The sequence below is a fragment of the Globicephala melas genome, chromosome 15, assembly GCF_963455315.2.
Source record: "Globicephala melas chromosome 15, mGloMel1.2, whole genome shotgun sequence".
NCBI lineage: Eukaryota > Metazoa > Chordata > Mammalia > Artiodactyla > Delphinidae > Globicephala > Globicephala melas.
In genome coordinates this window covers 16,447,953-16,471,502 of record NC_083328.1, presented here as the reverse complement: position 1 = coordinate 16,471,502, position 23,550 = coordinate 16,447,953, and the positions used below count along the sequence as shown (strand labels likewise).

At 44.6% G+C, this 23,550-nt stretch overlaps 1 protein-coding gene across 1 annotated transcript; it reads right to left on the bottom strand.

Annotated features, from left to right (window-relative positions):
• Positions 1–333: 333 nt before the first annotated feature.
• On the bottom strand, positions 334–23,036 carry LOC115861152 (eukaryotic translation initiation factor 3 subunit C). The gene is made up of 21 exons (XM_030871657.2): positions 22,944–23,036; positions 22,668–22,807; positions 21,198–21,263; positions 20,902–21,091; positions 20,385–20,510; positions 20,142–20,196; positions 19,902–20,011; positions 19,377–19,504; positions 11,146–11,305; positions 10,906–11,009; positions 10,303–10,444; positions 9,988–10,113; positions 9,764–9,857; positions 8,740–8,930; positions 8,276–8,500; positions 2,716–3,079; positions 1,195–1,354; positions 1,038–1,103; positions 864–951; positions 603–765; positions 334–503 (listed from the first exon to the last, which is right to left on the bottom strand). The coding sequence occupies exons 2-21, from the start codon at positions 22,766–22,768 to the stop codon at positions 421–423; spliced, it is 2,742 nt and encodes a 913-aa protein (XP_030727517.1). The 5' UTR covers positions 22,769–22,807; positions 22,944–23,036; the 3' UTR covers positions 334–420.
• Positions 23,037–23,550: the final 514 nt, after the last annotated feature.

The following is a 23,550-nucleotide window of genomic DNA, read 5'->3' as shown; positions in this document are numbered from 1 at the left end:
CTTTTCCCTGCCTGGTGAACCACCACCCATCCACTCACAACGTCCATCACCACTGCCTCCATTATGCTTTCCCTGACATTTATGCCCCATAATCACATCCTATTCAATATGCCCACCACGTTTTAAAAAAATGCCTGTTATAACTTATCACATGTTATTACAATTTTCCGGTCAAATGTCAAAGAGCAGCAAGCTCTCTGAAGTCAGGGATACGTGCAAGTCATCCCTGCATCCTGAGCCTTGTGCCTGTCATGGGACAGAAGCTTAGAAATATAATTAGGAAATAAATGTGTCCAACACACCTCTGGCGACACACAGACAGGCAGAACTGCAGCAACTCTAAATAGACCTTTAATGACTGGGGTGTGGCTGGACCTAAACGCTGAATGGTTTAGGGCACTGGGGACTGAAGTCAAGCAATCAGTAGGCCGGCTGAGACTGCTGCTGGCGGTAGCCACCCCGGCGCATGTAGCCCTCATTTTTGCGGTAGCCATCCTTCTGGTCTGCAGGAGAGAGATGGGGAGGGGCGGGGGGTGAATGCCAAGGGAGAGGCAGTAAGGGGGCCAGGACCCTGGGAGCGCAGAGGGGATGGAAGCACTCACCTCGGAAGTAGCCACCATAGGTACCCTGCTTGTGGTCAAACACCCGCTCATTGTTTTCCACCAGGCTGCCCAGCTTCTCAGCGAGCTGCAGTGCCAGGTTCTGCTGGGCAGTGGGCTCAGTGCGGTGCATCACCACTGTCTGTGTCGGCTGGTCCAGGGAGGCCTGACAGAAGTGAGGCCGAGGAAGGGACAGATGAGTCTCCTGTACTCCAATCTCTCCATGACTCCACCTGCCCATGTGCCCATGTTGATGGCCCTTACCATCAACTCCTCGTTAATGATCATCTTGCTGATGATGGAGTGCACAGTGGGCAGGTCCAGTTCAAACATGTCAGACAGTGTCTCCATGCTGGGGACAAAGGCCAAGAGCGGGGAGCAATTAGGACCCTCGACCACAAAGCTGGGGCTCCTGTGCCTCCTCAGGGCCCATCCTACCTGATGGAGTCATAGACACTGCTGTAGGTGAAGAGGTAGGTCCGCAGTGACTCTTCCTGGATCTTCCTGTGGGGAGAAGGGAGAAAAGGGGCAGATCTTCAGTGAAGGAGACCAAGTCTTTTCTTCCCCACCCACTAGGGTCTTGTTCTCTGCTCACCTAACCAGCATGCTTCGGACTTTGTCAGCCTCCGGGAAAAGGTCCCACACTTTGCCATTCATCTTCTCGTTGATGATAAAACTGTGGCAGGTCTTCCAGTCACCCATCTTCATGGCCTTGGAGGCAGCGACCACGTGTTCCCTCATTGACTCGGGGGGACCTGAAAGGTTGGGAATGAGGGAGGGCCTAGGGAAACTTGGGATGAGGGCTCCTTCCCCAACAAGCACTATTTAAGGAGGAACCCAGGCTAGGAGAGCAAACAACTGGACTGAGACTCTCCCAGCTCTCCATTAAGTAGCCATGTGACTGTATAAGTCACTTAATATCAAAATAACTGTATTTACATTTAGACTTAGTCTATGATGTGCCTCAGGGGATTGGTGAACTCCTTGAAAATGCTGACAAATTGCTGGGTGTACTCTTACGCACATTCTCCTAGGAAAGGGTCCACAGCTTTTATCAGATTCTTACAAGGTTCACTGACCTAAAAAAAATGTCTAACATCCACTGCAGGCAGTAGTAGAGAGGCGGGGAATGTGAACCAAGAAGCCCTAAGAGATGCTGGACATACAGATTTTCACTGGCAATTTTCCAATTAAAACAAAACAAAGTAAAGCATCACTACATAGCCCAAACATAATTTGCCTGAAGTGCGCCTGCACTTAATATGACCATACACACAACCAGTAGAGGACAAATCTGTAGAGGGACGTGGCTGTGGACAGTAAGCTTGGCTCAGTTGCCAAGTTCTTCCATGCACCAGCCTTACAGGAAGGGTGCAATTCAAATTCCTTTCCCAGTGAAATCACAACTCACTCAACCTCTGGAATGAATGATCAGATCTCTAAAAGTGCTCAAAGAAGCCAATGTTAGATTCCTGAATGCCAAGGGTCCAGTTAGTTAGCTAAAAAATAATATGGATGAAAGGGAAAAAGAGAAAAAGGTCAGAGAGACACATACCAGCTGTGTTATCCCTGGGTAAAGTCACTTAACTTTTGTGCCTCAGTTTCTTAATCAGGAAAAAGGGGGTCATAATAGTATCTTCATAGGGTTATGACTAATGAAGAATAAATGAATTATTATTATTTATAAAACACTTCGGGCCAGGCAGAAAAAAGTACTATGTAAGTTTATCCTAAATTAAAAATATCGTTGGAATCAGGTCATGGAGACTTTTAACTTAGTGACTGAGGCGGCTGGACTTTATTCTACAGGCAATGAAGAACTTCTGAAGGTGCTGGGGGTGTATAACATCATACACTTGGTAGAAAGATACTACTGACAAAAAAAGACTGAAGGGGAAAATGACAGAAAGCAGGGAGCTTAATTTGTAAGCTAAGACAACGTGTCCTATGGTAAGAGACCATGGAGACTACTTAGTAAAAATGATGCTTTTAGGCCATACACGGAGATGCCATTAAGTCAAATGGAATCATCTTGTGGGAAAGTTTACTCCCTTTATCTTCTCTTAATCCTTTGATTACAAGCAAAGTCTGCTGCACTACAGAGCCGCACACTCACCCAGCAAGGGCTGCCGCTCGCCCACCCGCAGCTGGTGATGGAACTGCTTGCTGATCATGCGTCGGCGGGCGTCACTCTCATGGGCGGCCATGTAGGGGATCTCCAGGAGCATGGCCGACACCAGGTAAACACACTCCAGCAGCTCCAGATTTATGTGCAGGTGGAAGGGCACCTGCCGGCGCCGCTCCACCTTCTCCTGCTCCTGGTTGCGCTCTTGCAGGCTGCGCAGCAGCAGGCCCTGGCCCAGAAGCTCCTTGGCCCGGCCGCTTGACTGGATGTCCAGCAGGGCGTTGTGAGCATCCTTGGTCAGGCCTTGGCGGAAGGCACAGATGCCCAGCTGCACCATGGTGCGGTTGTACAGGATCTAAGAGCGAAGGGCAATGAACTCAGAGGTGATAGCCACAAGGCAAGTCTTTCACAGGGTTAGGACAGAGAACAAAATAGACCAGTTCCTCCCCTTCCATGGAGCTTACACTCTAGGGACAGGGGTGTGGAGGACAAAATAAGCATAATATGCAGGTGGTGAACCAAGCTAAGGAGAAAAATAAAGTAGACGAGGGAGTTAAGAAGGGAGTCTGAGCGGTGGCAGAAGTGGTGGGAACTCGCAATTTTATGTAGGATAACTAGGGAAGGGCTCATTTTGAAGGGGATGTTTAAAACATAAAGACCTGGGCTTCCCTGGTGGCGCAGTGGTTAAGAATCCGCCTGCCAATGCAGGGGACACGGGTTCGATCCCTGGTCCGGGGAGATCCCACATGCTGTGGGGCAACTAAGCCTGTGCACCACAACTACTGAGCCTGTACTCCAGACCCCGCGGGCCACAACTACTGAAGCCCATGGGCTTAGAGCCTGAGCTCTGCAACAAGAGAAGCCACTGCAGTGAGAAGCCCACGCACCACAACGAAAACCCAATGCAGCCAAAAATAAATAAATTGAATTTTTAAAAAAATTAATAAAGACCTAACAGAAAAAGAAAGAGCAAGTCATGCAGATCTCTGCAAGAAGAACAATATTCTAGGAAAAATGAAAAGTAAGTGCAAAGGCCCTATGCCAGATGTATTCAAGGACAAGGAATGCACTATGGCTAGAGCTGGTAAAAGATGTGATCAGAAACTGGAGGCTGGGCAAGCACAGGGCGTTGTAAACCATGTTAAAGATTTTAAGATGGGCTTCCCTGGTGGCGCAGTGGTTGAGAGTCCGCCTGCCGATGCAGGGGACACGGGTTCGTGCCCTGGTCCGGGAAGATCCCACATGCTGCGGAGCGGCAAGGCCCGTGAGCCATGGCCACTGAGCCTGCGCTCCGCAACAGGAGAGGCCACAACAGTGAGAGGCCCGCGTACCGCAAAAAAAAAAAAAAAAAAAAGATATAAAGATGGGAAACCACAGGAAGCTTTTGAGCAAATAAGTGACATAATTTGACTTTATTAACAGGGTTATTCTGGCTGCTGCATTAAGAAAAGCCTGAAGGGGCTTCCCTGGTGGCACAGTGGTTAAGAATCCACCTGCCAATGCAGAGGACATGGGTTTGATCCCTGGTCCGGAAAGATCCCACATGCCGTGGAGCAACTAAGCCCACGCGCCGCAACTACTAAAGCCTGTGCACCCTAGAGCCCGTGCTCCGTAACAAAGAGAGGCCACTGCAATGAGAAGCCTGCGCACTGCAATGAAGAGCAGCCCCCACTCGCCGCAACTAGAGAAAGCCCGAGTGCAGCAATGGAGACCCAATGCAGCCAAAAATAAATTAAAAAAGTAAAAGGAATAAACATTAAAAAAAAAAGAAAAAGAAAGAACAGCCTGAAGGGATATAAGGGCAGAAGCAGAGAGAGAGAGAGAGAGACAGGGAACATGATGGTGGCTTAGACCAGAGGGTGGCGGTGGAAGTGATAATAAGTGGTCAGACAGGGATTTTCAACACAAATGGGTGGGGAATCAATGTGAGAGAAAAACAAGAATCAAAGATGAATTCAAGGCTTCTGGGCCTAGGCAACTGAAAAGATGGACTTGTCAATAATTAAGATAGGGAAGATTGTAGGTAGTACGGATTTTCGTGGGGGGGAAAGACCAAGTCTTTACTGACAACAAAAATATAGAGGTCAATACCGGTCATGAACTTAGATACAAAGAGCCTTAAAAAAATACCAGCAAGCAAAATCCAGCAATACATAAAAGATAATATACCATGACCAAGTAGGATATATCACAGGAATGAAAGCCTGATATAAAAATCTAAAATCACGGTTATTCACGATATAAAGAGAATAGTGGAGAAATAACTGTGCATTATTTCAATAGATGCAGAAAAAGATTTTGACAAAATTCAACACCTATTAAGGACAAAAATTCCCAGCCAACTAGGATCAGAAGAGAACTCCATCAATCTGAGAAAGTCTATCTACAAAAATACTATCTATAAAAATAGGTAACATTCTTCTTAATGGTGAAATGTTCACTGCTTCCCTGCTGATACTGGGAAGGAGGCAAGATGTCTGCTCTCACTTCTATTCAGCACTAAGTATTAGAGATTTGAGTCATTACAATATGGCAAAAAACAAAAAAGAAAGAAAAGTTTCAGAGACCCAATACAGCTGTCCCTCAGTACCCATGGGGGATTGGTTCCTGGACCCTCCATGGAAACCAAAATCTGCAGATGCTCAAGTCTCTTACATGAAATGGAATAGTATTTGAATGTAACTTACGGTACGTCCTCCCATGTAATTTAAATCATCTGTAGATTACTTGTAACACCTAATACAATGTAAGTGCTATGTAAATAGTTACCAAACAAGGCAAATTTTGGTTTTTTGGGGGAACTTTCTGGAATCCCTCCCCCTCCCCCCAAATATCTTCAATCTGCACTTGGTTGAATCCGCAAATACACAGGACAGAAGGCCAGACTAAAACTGAATTTAGCAAAATGGCAGGATCCAAGGCCAATGTAAGAAAATTAACTCTATTTTTAGATACTAGCAGTTAACAATTTAAAAATGAAATTAACAGGAGTTCCCTGGTGGTCTAGTGGTTAGGATTCAGTGCTTTTTCTCTGCCGTGGCCCAGGTTCAACCCTTGGTTGAGGAATTGAGATTCCACCAGCCATGTGGACAAAATAAAAAATTAAATTAAATTAAAAAATTGCATTTACGATAGCATCAAAAATCGTATAATTCTCAGGAATAATTTTTTAAAAGATGTATATTACCTCTGCAGAGAGAAACTGAAGAAATTAAACGAAGAATAACACATAAGATCAACAGGTTCAAAGTTGTTAAGGTGTCAGTTCTCCCAAAACTGATTTACAGATTCAATATAATCCCAGCAGGCATTTTTGCACAAACTGACAAGCTGATTTTGGAATTTATGTGGAAATGCAAATGTCACAGAACATTCCAACTATTCTTAAAAAACAACAAAGTTGGAGGAGTCATACTACCTGACTTCAAGACTTACCCTAGGGACTTCCCTGTGGCGCAGTGGTTAAGAATCCGCCTGCCAATGCAAGAGACATGGGTTCGAGCCCTGGTCCGGGAAGATCCTACATGCCGTGGAGCAACTAAGCCCATACGCTACAACTACTGAGCCTGCGCTCTAGAGCCTGCAAGCCACAACTACTGAGCCCGAGTACCACAAGTACTGAAGCCTGTGTGCTTAGAGCCCACGCTCCGCAACAAGAGAAGCCACTGCAATGAGAAACCCACGCACCGCAACGAAGAGCAGCCCCTGCTTGCCGCAACTAGAGAAAGCCTGGGCGAAGCAACGAAGACCCAACGCAGCCATAAATAAATAAATTAATTAATTAAAAAAAAAGACTTAACCCTAAAGGCACAGCTATCGAGACAGTGTGGAACTGGCGTAAGGAAGGACAAAAAGATGAATGAATGGAATAGAATAGAGAGCCCAGAAATACATTTATAGGGTCATGTGGTTGGTTTTTCATGTGGTTTTCCACAAAGGCACCAAAGCAATATAATGGGGAAAGAACGTCTCTGACCCTGACTTCACACCATATGCAGAAAACATAGACCTAAATGTGAAAGCTAAAACCACAAGAACTTCCAAAAACTAAAAATACAAAAAGAATATCTTTATGAATTGCAAGTAGGAAAAAGTTTCTTTAGATAGGACCCAGAAAATAACCAAAAGAGATAAAACTGATATATTAGAATATACATCAAAACACATGGTTAAGAAAATGAATAGGCAAACCACACACTGGAAAAAAATTGTAAAGCTTTTATCTGACAAAGGACTGGTATCCAGGATATATAAAGATTTCCTACAACTCAATAATAAAAAGATGAATAATCCAATCTTTAAAAAAGGGGGGGGGGGCAAAAGTTGACCAGACATCTCACAAAAGAAGATATATAAAGGGCCAATAAACATTTAAAAAGTAGTCAATTTCAATAGTTATCAGGGAAATACAAACTAACCCCACATTGAGATACCATTAGACAACAACCATGATGGCCAAAATTAAGAAGACCAACAACACTAAATATTGACAAAGTAGAAGTGTAAAATGGTACAACCATTTCTGAGTTTCTTTTTTTTTTTTATAAATTTATTTATTTATTTACTTTTGGCTGCCTTGGGTCTTCACTGATGCGCACAAGCTTTCTCTAGTTGCAGCGAGCTGGGGCTACTCTTTGTTGAGCAGAGTACTCAGTACTGAGCGGGGGTTCAGAAGCTGTGGCTTGCAGGCTCTAGATCTAGAGCACAGGCTCAGTAGTTGTGGGCTAGTTGCTCTGCGGCATGTGGGATCTTCCCGGACCAGGGCTTGAACCCGTGTCCCCTGCATTGGCAGGCAGATTCTTAACCACTGAACAACCAGGGAAGTCCCATTTTTGAGCTTCTTATAAAACTGGACATACACCTACACTATGATGCAGCAATTCCACTCTTAAGTATTTACCCGAGAGAAACCATACATCCACACAAACTTATACATAAATCACAAGAGCTTCATTTATAATACCCCAAACTGGTTGATCAGGTATCAAGAGAAATATCAAGAACCTGTGATAAATTCATACAATGGAATAAAAAATAGGTGTGCTATTCAAAAAGCACCACCAGACAAGCTTACCACATGTTTTACACATAAATACCTCACAATTGTTCTAAACACACATTTATAGGATCTATACCTAGACACAATTATAATACTCCTACATGAAAATGTCCTCACAATGCTGCCACACACAAAATTTTATGTTTCACACATCACACTGTATTTGGGTCCTTGTCCTTCTCAGTTTAACTGCTTAAACGCTTTTTCATCTTTTTAAGTAAGATGATCTCCTAATGTTTGTTCCAAACCAGACACACAGTAGTTATAATAAATGTTAGTTGAACCCAAATCCTATCCCAGAGAACTCTATGTTAACATGTAGGAGAATCAAAGAATGCTCGCACTCGGGAAGGACCAAGTGTCTCCCTGTATCTGCATTAGCCAGACACGTGGCTAATCTGCCTGAGCCACTTTGCCTGAACAGAGTGGACAGGGGGCCTGGCCTGGTCTTCCCTTTGCCACCAGGGCCACAGCGCCTCCTTCCCATCCTACCTGTACTGGCGGGTCCGCGTGCTGAATGTTGTCTTGTAGGTGGCTCATGAGCATGAGGTCACGGGCCTGGTACCAGCGGGAGTGCAGAGCATGATGATAGATATGGCAGAGGATGGCGCATGTGCGGATTCGGTCTGTGCGGTCCTTGGCATAGATGTACTTGCACAGTCTCTCCATTAGCACAGCTGAGTCCTCGCCCTCATTTTCAGCCTGGTCTTGCTCCGACTGGAGGGGTAGGGGGTAGGGGGAGATATTGTTGGAGGAGGAAATATGTCAAGGACAATGGTTGTAAATGGCTCAGCCTTCAGCAACCAAAGACGAGACGCCATCCAGCCTCTTCCTAGTCCCTCTGCTCCACCACAGACAGTCCCCAGGGAATAGAAGATCTGCCCTGAAGTCCTGAAAGACATGCAGAACCAATGGACACACCCCTCTCCCCTCTGACATGGTGGCCAAGCACTTACCTTTGAGGAGCCCTCAGGGGGGGTAAGCTGCCGCTGATGGGCCTTGTAATCAAACTTGTAGTAGGTGTGGAGGATGCGCCTCAAGTAGATGCGACAGATCTCATCAGTGGTGCCCTTCTCCTCCAGGTAGCGCTGCACACGCTCAATGATGGTGCACACCTGTGCCTCGTCCTTCAGGTGCTCCACGTACTCTGGCAGGGAGAGCACCCACCCTCAGCTTAGCCAGGCACCCAGGCTTTCCCAATCATATGTCCCTCATCAATCCAATTACCTCTGCATGTGTTTTCTGTACCCATCAGAAAAGTCTAACCCACTGTGCCCTAAAAATACCATCCTCTCCTGGGACATGTCAAGCTCACTCTCCACTGCTGTCAGGCACTCTCTTCTGCTAATTCCTCCCAATTAACTCCTCCTCCTCCTTCTCATTCGGCTCTCACCTCAAATGTGCCCTACCTACAGATGCTTCTTCAACCATTACCTAAAGCAGCCACCACTCCAGACATCCTGTCACACGTCCCGATCTGAATTTCTAATTCACACTTTACATTATCTACAACTGACTCGCTCATTTTTTTGTAGAGCTGCCTTGCTTCAGCACCGAAATGTAACCTCCATGAGCATGAAGGCCCCAAGCTGTCTTGTTCATCAATATACCTTTGACTTGGTGGACACATGTGGACACTCACATTTTACTGTGTAAATGTCCTGCATTTCCCCATTCTAATGCTTAAGGCGTACAAGCTAAACAAGCCAAGTGGACAGAGATCATTATACCCCAACAGTTCTCAAAGTAGCAGACAGCACCATCACTTAGGAACATGTTAGAAATGCAAAGTGTGAGATCTCACCCAGACCTATTGAATCAGAAGCTACGGGAGTGGGGTCCAGTATCTTAAAGAGGCCCTGTGGTATGAATGCTGGGGTGAGGAAGGGCTGGCTTTCCGAACATTCTCACTTAGTATAATCCTTCATTTTAATCCCTGCACTTTTCCTCTCACTGATGCCCATGCTTGCTCGGGCTCACCTTGGGAGTGAGGATCAGTGTTTTGCATTATCTTGGTAAATTCTTCATCCATTCGTTCCACCAGAGTTAGGATACAGCCACGGACACGCAGCGGCTGAACAGAAGGCAAAGGAGGAAATAAATTAGCCCAGATTCCAGTCCTAGACTTCAACCCTTCTGTCTCCAACAAGGCTTCCCAAAGCAGACAACACACACTTCCAAATAGCCTGCCAAATCCCCTTTACCTGGTCAGCGTTTTGCAGGTTCTCACTCTCTTCCAGAATGTTCTCTCCAACAAAGATGTTGGGGTTTGCAAACAGGATATCCATCAGCTCATTGATGCAGTCCAGACACTTCTGCCACATCTCAGGCTGCCAAGAGATCAGACAGCAGTCAGAGGTGTGAAGGTGGAACAAGGAGATGCCTCCCAAGAGCCCTACACCAGGAATCCACGGGCCTTCAACCACCAAGACTGCTCCAACAGTCCTTGAGTCTTGAGTCACTAGCCACCTTCCCATGACCCACCAGCTCCGCCGTGGGATGCTCGTTATTGTTCTCACCTTCATGTATGTGGCCAGGTTGGGGTTGTAGTCATAAAGAGAGGCGATGATATTGAACTTGATCTTGACGATGACACCCTCTCCCAGGTTGTTTTCAGAAGCAATCTGAACCAGCAGCTGTAGCAGCTCAATCTGGGCTGCACTGGAGGGGTATAGAATTGGGTGAGGCACAGGAAACAAATAAAAAAGTCTTATGCTGTCATACAGCACACCCTCTTCAGACAAGAAAGGCAGCCTCATTCTCAATACCCACCCCTAGCCTCACCGCCTGTATACTTGCTTCTCTCTCATAAATTCCAAACAGAAACAGCAATAATGCTAACAATCTAACATCCTCTTTAGTCACTGAATAACTAAAGAAGAGTATCATTCCCATTTTACAGATGGGAAAACAGCCCCCAAAGGTTAAGTGATTGATCTAAGGTCAAACAGAATGTAAACAGCAAAAAATAGACTGGTGTAGTCCAAGTACATCATTCCTTCTACCGTAGCCACACACAGATCTTCCCAAAATACCACTTTCCCTACCAACCTCCACCCCGTGTCTTAAGAGAAAATGAGCTTTCACCCTGTAATGACACAGCCCAGGCCCACGAATCTTACCGATCAGTTCCCTTCTTGCCTCGTGCCTGTAGGATCTCATTCAGTTTCTTGATGACAACAGCGTGGGTGATCTCAGTTCCCTTGGCAAACATTTTTGGCTTCTCCTAGGTAACACACAAGTTATATGCAGGCCGACAGAAACCTATTCTTGCCTTAATTGTTCTCCCGAATTCGACCAGGAGGGTACCTGCATGCTCTCCCGAACTGTTTCCCAATTCCTTTTCGTTCTAAAATCCTCACCTTAACCAGGGGCACTCCACCCCGGACCCTTTCCCACTCTCCGCCTTCATTGTCTTCCTCCTCCTCATCCAGGCGCTTGGATTTCCTATCGTGCTTCTTCTTGGCTTTGTCCTCCCGTTTCTTCTCAGCTGCCTTCTTGTCCTCCTCTGTGGTGGGGGCCCTGCCAAGAGACACAGGAGAAGATGAAGGATCAGCCCCCTCTCCACCTTGAGGATTCTTCCCCCAACAAAATTCCTCTTTTTCTATTCCTGGGTCCAAGTTACACTCTACAAGAATGACCTATGGATAACTGTAACCATAACCAAAGCAAGGACCACTAAGCATTTGAATCTGCCAGACCACTTACCAAAGTCTGTTACCATATTACACTAAGCAACTCATATGAAGGAAAGAGTATGGCCTAGTTTAATAAGACGGGGGTGCTAACCAGGCCGCTACAGACACAGAAATCAGCCTGTCATGTTGCTCCACAACTAAGCTCTAAGGTTTTCCAAAGAATCCATAAGCAACACAGTTGTCCTTTGGTACTAGTTGCTCTGTCCAGACTAATCTTTTTTTTTAATAAATAAATCTATTTATTTAGTTAGTTAGTTAGTTAGGGCTGCGTTGGGTCTTTGTTGTTGTGCATGGGTCCTCTCTAGCTGCGGCTAGTGGGGGCTACTCTTTGTTGCAGTGCGCCATCTTCTCACTGCGGTGGCTTCTCTTGTTGAGGAGCACGGGCTCCAGGCGTTGTGGCTCCAGGCTCTAGAGCGCAGGCTCAGTAGTTGTGGTGCACACGCTTAGTTGCTCCACGGCATGTGGGATCTTCCTGGACCAGGGTTTGAACCCGTGTCCCTGCATTGGTAGGGAGATTCTTGACCACTGTACCACCAGGGAAGTCCCCAGACTAATCTTTTTATCACCAACTGATTTATCAGTTTAAAATCAGTGCTTAGAAAAAAAAAAGCAAAAAAATTTTTGCGGTTCCCAGACTGGCTGCTTTTCCCTGCCTTTCTTTCCCCTCTTATGAAAATTATTAATATAAATTCTGAATTAAAAAAAACTGTTCAATACAACGAAATGTCCCCAACAAAAAAGAAGAAGATCACTGGCTACCTCAAAGTGGACTTAAGCTATTTGATGTCTGAAACCATTTCCAGACTTTAATATTTATATAATGAAATATAAACCAAATGACAGGGAAAAATTATTTCAAACTTTATAAAGATACTGAGGAAAAAGTCTCTCCAGAAAGACTTGAACAAACATTCAAGTTATCTATAATTAAAACATCATTTAAACGTTTATAAATAAATTTCATTTTAACTGCTTAAAAGGTTTGAATATGCTTTAGTAATAGTTTATAAATTTGCCAGTTGGATTAAAACTTGCCCTTGCCAAAAGATTTATGCCATAATTTTTTTTGGGGGGGCGGCCATGCCACGTGTCTTGTGGGATACTTGTGGGATCTCAGTTCTCCAACCAGGAATGGAACCCGGGCGATGGCAGTGCCGAATCCCAACCACTAGATCACCAGGGAACTCCCTATGCCATAACTCAATAGAAGCTTAATGGTTTTTCCTCCTGTACTAATGCAATATTCTGTAATGATAAAAACTCATTTCATAGGTAAAATCCTTTGCAAATACGTGAAGTATGTTCATTAAGCTGAAACTGCTTGGTCTGCATCATCCAGCCCCAAAGCTCTGAGATCACAGGACTTCATGCTATTTAAAAATCAATGCTGTCTAAACTTCAAAAGAACTTAATTATCCTTGGCCTGAAGTTTTACTCGAAGCCCTCAGGATATTGTGATTCACACCTCAAAAACACAAACTCTCACCCTATGAAATTCTAACTGAAAGACCTAAAACTTGACTTGATCTCTCCCCTATGACAGATTATACCTTGGTATATTCACATCTTGTTAGAATCGATCAGAAAACTGACATTTATGCTCTCAGCTAGAGGGACATCACCAAATACACCTCCACCTTTACACAGCTAAGAAGCTGAAGACATTAAGAGACACCAATAGAAGTTAGTCCTAAAACTACACTGAAAAGGACCATTCCACACGCTCTTAACCACAACTATGATCTAGAGGCCCTAGACATACACTCTTCCTTAGGATCCTAACAACTTGGAGATCCAGTCCCACCAGAGATCTATCCTGAGGTTCACTTTTAAAAAGGACTCCAGAAGCCAGGTAGCTCTTAGAAGCAGATAGCATCTCGGAGAGATTCCACAGGGCAACCATATCAGATGTAGACAACGTCCTCCAAAACCCTTCAGATTAGGATTCATAATTGAGACAACAAACGTTTTCTGTGTATTCCTCCTCTTTTAACTTCTTCTGTATTAGTTCATCATTATCCAAGTTTCACAGTAAAAATCTTGGTTGCTCACTATTGGGAGAGGTCATTGACAGGATGTGACCATGGGTTGACCCAAGAACTGGACCCAGGGTACTGGAGGCTCCTTACTCCCTCCTCTGTCCTTGGAATGTACGTTCTGCTCACGGTTCCCACCTTAGGAGCCTTGAGAGGCTTAGGATGCAGCCTTGAGAGCAATGTGTTGAGACCATCTGATCTGAATGTGTGACTGAGCTCTATTATAGCCTCTACATAAACTCTTAAGATTCTGGAAGACAGGTGCAGAGATCTACTCATCTTCAGGCCGCCAAAGATAAACCCTGTATTTAAGTTCCCTTGCTTATTACACCTGCCACCTACCAATCTGGAGTGGTCTGCCTCTTTCTTCCGTCTTTCCTTGTCCTCTGTGCATGGGGATAGTTTCAGATTTTACCAGGGAGCTCCCACGGTTGCAAACCAATATCCACATTTGATTAAGACTCCAACATGGTAACTTATGAGAAGGGGTCCAAGATACTAGATTTCATCAGTTTGTACTTAAGAATTCCTACCCCAACTACAAATTCAGAAACACGAATATGTGATCTGTAATTTACCTCTAGTATGGTCCAAAATAACAAATAATTTAAACATTTTAGCCCCAAACTAACAAATTCCTTAGCTAAGAATTAACCTTAAATAGGGAATTCCCTGACAGTCCAGTGGTTAGGACTCTAAGCTTTCACTGCCGAGGGCACAGGTTTAATCCCTGACCAGGGAACAAAGATTCCATAAGCCACGTGGCTCAGCTAAAAATTAAAAAAAGAATCAACCCTAAATAAAACTGATCTCAAATACTGGTCAGTCAAGGCTAATAAATAAAGATGTGCAATAAATAACATCTTATTGAACCTGGATGAATACTTTGGAAAAAACCAATCAATTAAGAAAAAAGCCACTTGATTAAAAGTTCACTAAAGTGATTCTTAAAGACATTCTCCTAGATAGGCTTAGCCTGATTAGAAAATTAAATAAAGGTCCTAAATGTTTCTTACTGTATCTGTGACTATCCTCATATTTTCTGCCCAAACCCACTATCTAATATCCAGGTGCTTAAATGTTGCTAGACAACCTTATTATCCCACATCAAAGAAATTGAAGCTCTTGAGATTAAATGTGTTCCGTTACGTGCTTGTTTTGACCAAAAGATGAAAGCTGAGAAATTCTGACGAGAGGAAGGGTATAGACTGGTTTAATATGGAGATGCTGAAAAAGGATGCTGGCAGACATTATAGGGACAGCCTGTCATGTTTCTAGATAATCCATTAACAACTGAAACTAACCTTGGCTAGCTTAGATAGCTAATGAGTTTACACACACAAAAATGTGCAAACAAAATTCAACGTTCCCACCACTGCCTGTGGTTTTTCCCTCTCTCTTTATTCCTTTCTCTTATCAAATTCTTTTTTGTCTTGGTTGGAAATCGATCTTAAAAGTTGGTCTACCTTGTTATACAAGTACAATAGTGTCTCTGAATTATTCTTTGACACTACAAAGCCACAAACGCTTAATGTCAATAAGGCCTTTGAGGATCCCATGGTTAACCCAACCTCTGACACTTGACATTTTAACTAAATCTAATTTTAGATTATCAAGGGTAATCTCTATAGTAAAAATAATAAAGATAGGATTAATCTTAAAATAATTATTCTGAAAACCAAATCTCTCCCAACCAAATTATATACTGTATGAATCCATTTCTATAAAACTCTAAAAACTGCCAACTTATCTAGTGATAGAAAGCAAATCAGCAGTTGACCACAGAAAGGGCAAAGAGAAGTGGGGCAGGAGAGAAGGTTTACAAAGGGGCATAAAGCAATTTTTAGGAGTGATGGATTTTATTTACTCTGATTGTAGTGATGGTTTCATGAGTATAAACATGTAACTTATCAAATTGCTAACTTTAAATATGTGCGGTGGGCTTCCCTGGTGGCGCACTGGTTAAGAACCCACCTACCAATGCAAAGGATACGGGTTTGAGCCCTTGTCTGGGAAGATCCCATGTGCCGCGGAACAACTGAGCCCGTGGGCCACAACTACTGAGCCTGCACTCTAGAGCCCGCGAGCCACAACTACTGAGCCCACGTGCCACAACTACTGAAGCCCATATGCCTAGAGCCCATGCTCTGAAACTAGAGACACCAACACAGAAGATTGGAATTGACAATATATACAGCAATATGTATAAAATAGATAACTAATAAGAACCTGTTGTATAAAAAAAAAAATTAAATTAAAAAAAAAGAGAAGGCACCACAATGAGAGCCCATGCACGGCAACGAACAGCCCCCGCTTGCTGCTACTAGAGACAGCCCATGCGCAGCAACGAAGACCCAACGCAAAAATAAATAAATAAATTTATGTTAAAAAAAGGAAGTTAAAAATAGGAAGAGGATAAATAGAAAGCACATTAATAAGAGAGCAAGAACAAGACAAAATACATTTATAATCACAATAAATGTAAATTAACCTGCATAGATTAAAAAGCAGAGATCAAGTTTTGGAGACAGTGGTGGTGGTTGCACAACCGAGTGAATGCACTCAATGACACTGAATTGGACACTTAAAAAATGATTAACAGTAAATTTTATGAGTGGCACAATTGAAAACAGAAAAAAAACAGCAATGATCATAAGATGAAAAAGAAAAAAAACCGAGCTGGGTTTGTAAGAGACATCCCTAAACATACACCATGGTAAAGTACAAAATAAAAGGACAGGAGAAGATATACAGTTGACCCATGATCGACGTGGGATACGACATGGGGATGGGGTGGCAATCCCCCGTCAAAAATCCACATGTGACTCTACAGTTGGTCCTCTGCATCTGAAGATTCAACCAACCATGGACCGTGTGGTACTACAGCATGCATTTACTGAAAAACGTCTGCGTATAAGTGGACCTGTGCAGTTCAAACCAATGCTGTTCCAGGGTCAACTGTATGTGTGTTCTCAAAGATGCCCTATAATCAAGCAGAGGAAGCCCCCTTCTATTCCTACTTCGCTGAGTGGTTTTTTTTTTTTTTTTTTTTTTTTTTGCGGTACGCGGGCCTCTCACTGTTGTGGCCTCTCCCACTGCGGAGCACAGGCTCCGGACGTGCAGGCTCAGCGGCCATGGCTCACAGGCCCAGCCACTCCATGGCATGTGGGATCTTCCTGGACTGGGGCACAAACCCGTGTCCCCTGCATCGGCAGGTGGACTCTCAACCACTGCGCCACCAGGGAAGCCCTGCTGGACTGGTTTTTGCTGAGGATTTTTGAATCTAAATTCATAAAAGATATTGGTCTGTTGTTTTCTTTTCTCATGATGTCCTAAGTTTAACCTTAGTCCCCACTTGTTCCCTCAGATAGGAGCCTTTGTGCAATGCACATGTGCAGTGTACACTACACACACTGGTCCAAATAATGGAGACTTCAATACACAATTATTGAAAAGACAAAAACACAAAGAAGATATAAAAGATATGAACCAATAATAAGGTTGATAGTTCTATAGGATGTCAGTAGGCTTAAAATATGAGTTTCACAGTAAAGCAAATTTAAGAAATAGCTAATGAAACAAAGTTAAACAGATCTATTTTGCTTAACTGATACATGGTTGTAAACTCTCCAAGAAGGGAATATGATACTGTGGCGTAATAAGAAATAATTCTGTGGTCTTTGTCCTCAGTTCCTGACACAGAGCTCCTAAATCCCTTGGAATTTCCTGAGCAATAGGAGCATCTTTCATTCTAATGAGGCCTTCACAGGCCTCTAGAAAGCTTTCAGGATGGGGGCTGGTTGCCAGAAAGACCAAAGCATGATTAGAGGGGTGGAACTGATAGCTCCACCCTCTGACCACCGGGGAGGATAAGAGGGACTGGAAATGGAGCCCATCATCAACAGCCAACGATTTAACCAATCATGGCTATGTAATGAAGCCTCCATAAAAATCCTTAAATGATAATTTGGAGAGCTTCCTGGTTGATGAACCACTGAAGTGCTAGGAGGATGGTGAACTCAGAGAGTACACTGAAGCTCCATGCCCCTTCTCCCATACCCTGCCCTATGCATCTCTTCCATTTGGCGGTTCCTGAGTTGTATCCTTTATAATACGCTGGTAATAGTAAGTAAAGAGCTTTCCTGAGTTCTGTGGGTCAATCTAGCAAATTATCGAATCTGAGGAGGGGACTGTAGTAACTCTCTGAATTTAGAGCCGGTTGGTCAGAAGTACGGGAGCCACACTTGGAACTTACAACTGGCCTCTAAGGTGGTGGCAGTCTCATGGGGTCTATGCTAACTTTGGGTAGTGTCAGAACTGACTTAGTGTTGAACACCCAGTTGGTGTCCAGAGAGTTGGAGAACTAGCTGGTATGAGAAAAAAACACATATGGTGTCAGAAGTGTTGTGAATAAAAAGACATCAGATACACAATACTCCCCCTGCATTTGACCAGTGTTCCCTGGAGCACACAAAGAAAAACGCTTCTCAATAAAATGGCTGTGTCTGATCCCTCTAGTGTGAGGGAACTCACTAACTCCTGAAGCTGCATAACCCCAACTTTTGAAAGCAGGAAAGCAACCCTTAGAGCATCAGTATTTCTGCCAGTTATCACTGAGCTTGATACTCGACTTCTGTAGAACACAAAGGGATAGGTGTCACCTTGACTTCAAAGGAGGAAACTAGGACCTAAGAAGGCTAAGTAACTCACCCAAGTTGACAGATACTGAAGTAGTAAGGGTTGTGACCAGAATCCAAATCAGAATCCTCCCCCATACCATGACGATACTAGTAAAGTTCAGGAAGGCTTGCTGCAGTCTATATGCTGTATGCTAGGTTCTCAGGAAGAGTGAGAAGAGAAGCTACTGTCACTGAGGGCACACCACATGCCAGTCCCAGGCTGAGCCAGGCGTATCACCTCCCTATATTTTTGCAGGTATCCTTGAGACAGGGTCAAGTACCACTCCATTTTACAAAAGATAAAACTGAAGACTGGAAAAGTTAAGGAGCTTATCCAATATCACACAGCTAATCAGCACCAAAGAGAGATAAACACTCAGTCCACATGCAGCAAGTAATGTCATGGTTAAATATCTGGACACTGGAAACTTCAAATCTCATCTGCAGGACACATTAGCTTTATCTTAGCCAACTAACATACTTGACTCTGAGATCCCTGTTGGCCTGTACAACCTAAAAGGACTCCATTGGGGGAGGAGCAATGTAGGAGTAGGGGATTAAGAGGTACAAACCACTAGGAATAAAATGAGCTACAAGGATATACTGTACAACACCAGGAACTAATGGAGTATAACTTTTAAAAATTATGGATCACTAGGGACTTCCCTGGTGGTCCAGTGGTTAAGAATACACCTTCCGATGCAGGGGACGTGGGTTCAACCCCTGGTCGGGGAACTAAGATCCCACATGCTGTGGGGCAACTAAGCCCGCGTGCCGCAACTACTGAGCCCGCAAGCCACAACTAGAGAGAAGCCCATGCCTCAATGAAGAGCCTCTGCGCCGCAACAAAAGATCCCGCATGCTGCAGAGAAGATCCCACATGCCACAACTAAGACCCAACACAGCCAAATAAATAATATAAAAAATAAGTTTAAAAAGTTATGGATCACTATACTGTACACCCCTAATTTACATAGTATTATAAAGCAACTATACTTCAATAAAAAAACTTTTTAATGTAAAAATAAATAAAAATAAAAGACAAATAAAAATTAAAACTGAAATGGGAAAAATAAATAAATAAATAAATAAAAGAACTCCACAGGAGCAACAACTTTCAAGATGATTAAAAGCTTCCTACCCCTCCCACTGTAGCCCGAAGTACCATTACTTTTCTTACTTTTTAAGGAATCTCGACGCCAGCACTGTCTGTTTCCCTTCCTCCTCCTCTGAATCTGAATCAGAAGATGTGGAACCTGTGTCCCAATCTTCATCATCTTCTGAATCTTCTGAGTCCTCATCTTCATCCTTAGAGAAAAAAAAGATGATCAGAAGAAACAAGATGGGAAGACTGACTCGTGTCTCTGCTCTCCCTGCTGACACGTTTCAGAGACTCTCCGGAGCAGCAGAAGAGTGGTTGAATCAGGATCTTAAGAGCTGGACTGGACCACCAAGACCCAAAGAGAAGTGCTAACTTGCTCCAGGGACACACAGCTCCCCTGGGGCAGAGCTGGGCCCAGAATCTAGCTCTCCAGATTCCAAGTCACTCAGTGCTCTAATCGAAGAGGAAATCTGTCCCCAGACCAGACTCTGCTAAATCCCACCCCTCCCAACCCTAAGGCTCTGTGAGTCTTTTCTTCTCCCCAGAGACCCAAGAATGGTCCACAGCAGACAAACCACCCCTCAGTGTAACCCTGGCTCTTACCTCCATCTTTTTGAGGAACTTCCGACTCTCGCTAGAAGGAGCTTCTGATTTCTTCTTTAGGAAAGTGGAAGCACTGACTCCTTCATCATCCTCATCCTCATCTGAAGAGCCTGGTGGGAAAGGGGAGAGAAAAAAAGAGTTAGAATAGTGAAGAGATGAATGGCAACCAAGAAAAAAGCCAAGGAAACCCTTAATTTTAGAGCTCCTAACCATTTGCAATTAAGGGTTTTCCTCACTCACCTTCTGAATCCTCCTCATTCTTCTCAGCATCTTCATCTGCAGACTGCTCAGGGTTCTTGACAGAAGGAAATGAGAGAATAATTAAGGATGCCTGCCAACTACCCCATCCCACCTCCTCCACCCCACAGAGCTTTCTCATGATTCCTTCTCCAGTCACACACCTCCCATTTGCAAATACTTTTTTGTCTCAGTCGTGGGGTCACTGCCCCCAAAGTTCAGAAAGTCTCCCTCTAGCACCCTCACCTGCTTGTAATTTGTAATATGGGACTCAAAATCTCGGTTGTATTTTCGGATCTTCTGGCGCAGGGTGCTCAGGGCCTTGGCATTATTCTTGTTCATCTTCTTCTTCCCTTCCTTATCTTCCCATAGCTGAAGGAAAGAATAGGGAAGAAAGGGAGAACAGGGATCTGAGATTAAGTAGTATTCCCTAAACTTCAGGCTTCACAACTTTTGGGTCTTGCTATCTACAAACAACTATACTACTTAAAAACTATACCTCTTATTGTTTACCAATGCTTTATTTATGTATCAAAAGTACAAAACCACAAATAAGAGGTAATATAAAAATATATACAATTAAAATTCTTAACATAAAAAAGTCCCTCTCTTTATGTTTATAAGAACGTATTTCTTATGTTCTGGGAAATACTGAATATCTGGCAAACAACTCAGAGGAGACATGATCCCTGGGTGTGGGTCAGGAGAAAGCTCCAGGCCCACAATCCCCTTCTAGATCCCCCTGCACCCACAGGAATCACACCTCATTAAGATAGTCCTCCAGGTCAGCCAGGATTCGGATATAGAACCGGGGGACACCTTCCTTGTCCACAATGCTCTTAGCCTTCCCATATGCTTTTCCTAGGAGCTCAAACTCTTCCAGGCACTTGGTGACATCCCGAATCTTCATGGCATTACGGATGGTCCGGATAAGGTTGGTCAGTTCCTCAAACCTGGTTTGAGACCCCAATACCACATTGCACATGCCCACCATCACCAACCAGAAAACCCACCACTGCTCCAGAAACTCCCCATCACCCCGCCTCCCCAAGGCCTCACCTCTTATCCTTGGCGCTTCTGACAACTCTCTTGGTATCTTCTTCATCCTCACTCAGCAACAATGGCCTATTTAGAAGGAACAGAGACCATTAACCTCTGTTCCTAGCTCCAGTCTTTCCAAATGATGTCTCTTTTTCTTCTCCGATGGGGCAGGTAGCCCATTCCTACCACACTCATCTTGTTTTATTCTTCCTCTTCACGGCCTCATCATATAGAACTCAATCTTTTAAGCTTACTTCAAGTAAAGCCTTTTATCAAATGTTGTAACACATTAAAAGAATGACAGTCTCCAGCCTCTCAAACATAAACAAACGAAAGTGCTTATTTACTGTGTCAAAAAATTAATTATGTGAAGACACAAGTCACTAAGAATTACTAAAAGAAGTTGAGATAAGAGGTACTTTACCTAGAATGAATGGAAAAGGTGGTACTTGAACTAGGTCCTAGAAAGCAGTATTTCCCAGAGTGTGACAGGCCGAGGGCAAGGAAAGAGTCTCAACGGCTTTGACACCTCCATTACTAGATATTTTTACTTAATAATTAAAAACCAGACCACAGACAGCATTCAGCTGGCAACAATATCTCTTTTCTTTCCATCTTATTAGCTTTTCCAATTATTTCCTATTTTATAGCAAGTGATGTTGATTTTCCACTTGTAACACAGATATGATATCATATTCATGTGGGTATACACAGATTCTATTTTTCACTTTTAAAAATGAGTTTTAGGGCTTCCCTGGTGGCTCAGTGGTTGAGAGTCCGCCTGCCGATGCAGGGGACACGGGTTCGTGCCCCGGTCCGGGAAGATCCCACATGCTGCGGAGCGGCTAGGCCCGTGAGCCATGGCCGCTGAGCCTGCGCGTCCGGAGCCTGTGCTCCGCAACGGGATAGGCCACAACAGTGAGAGGCCCGCGTACCGCAAACAAACAAACAAAAAAAGAGTTTTATGCTGAAACAAGACTTTGAAGTGGTATGTATATATATTCTTAAGTACAGGTATGTGACAGAAATAATGAAGGTGGCATGTGTATGACAGAAGTTTGAGAAACATTACAACGTTCCAAAGGGAGAAAAGAATTTTAATTTGCAGAGATGGGTGAAGAGTATTTAAATGGAGATAAACAACAGGAAAATACTAATAGATGTTTAACAACCTCAGAGCCAGATCAAGGAACTCCCAGGTATCAAGCGAGTATTGGGGGTTTCTTGCTGATGCAACACACCCAGCCAGTGGAAAACCTTTTCTCTGTGACTCTATCCTTTGCCTGGCGGGTGGATTCCCACAATTCACAGCACCCTTAGCGTTACGGTTGTCCCTCCAACACTGCTCCGGTCCCTTAAACTCTCAACATCCTTAGAACCCGCTCTCACCGCCCCCATTTCCATTCCCCTCCCATATACGCGGCCTTCCACAGCCTGCCGAACCCCTCACCCCACCGAGTCGTCCCCATGGCCCAGGCCCTCACTCACTGTTTGCCGTAGTTACCCCCGACAGGTTTGGTGACGAGCTCCTCCCCGGACAGGGACGACTCGGACTCGCTGTCCGAACCGGTGGTAAAAAACCGCGACATGGCGACGGCGCGGAGCGGCTGCCGCGGGCGCGTCCAGACCTACGGTAAAGCCCGAAAGTCACGGGCCACGAGAAGGGGCCCGGGCCGCCACCTCCTGACCCCCATCCTCACAGTCTCCGCACGTATCCCAACCCGGGTCCCCCCCTCCGAAGCAAAAGGCCAAAGAAGTACTTACCACCCGACCTCCGGAATCACACCGCTTAGCCGAAACAGCGGAAATGCGGTGAGGAGAAGGCGGGACTTTTGCGTCACTTCCGGGAGAATCACACCGCTTACCCGAAGCAGCGGAAACGCGGCGAGGAGAAGGCGGGATCTTTGCGTCACTTCTGGGAGACGCCGACGAACTGTACCGTGCGACTACAACTCCCAGTAGCCCTCGCGCCTCGCAGGGGGCAGGGTCAGGCCTGCAGTAAACTTGGCAGGGAGGAGGCGGTCTCGTGATTCGTGGATGCGACTGCGCTTTGCCCTCGGGTGTTATTGCTCACAGCCAGCCAACCAACCACACACCTCACCTGTGCAATCAGAATTTCAGGGCCAGGAGTTTACTTTCTTAAAGCGCCCACGCGATGCTGATGAGCTGCAAGGTTTTGGAGCCAGGCTTAGAGCAAACTTCGGATCGGACTTTGTATTCGAATCCCAGCTCCATCACTTACTAGTGTGTGAACCTAGTCAGATTTCCTAACCTCTCTGTGATTCAGTCTCCCCAGGTTAGGACCATAATAGGACCTACTTCATAGGGTGTTATGAGAATTAAGTGGCTTAGTATATGTGAAGCATTTAGG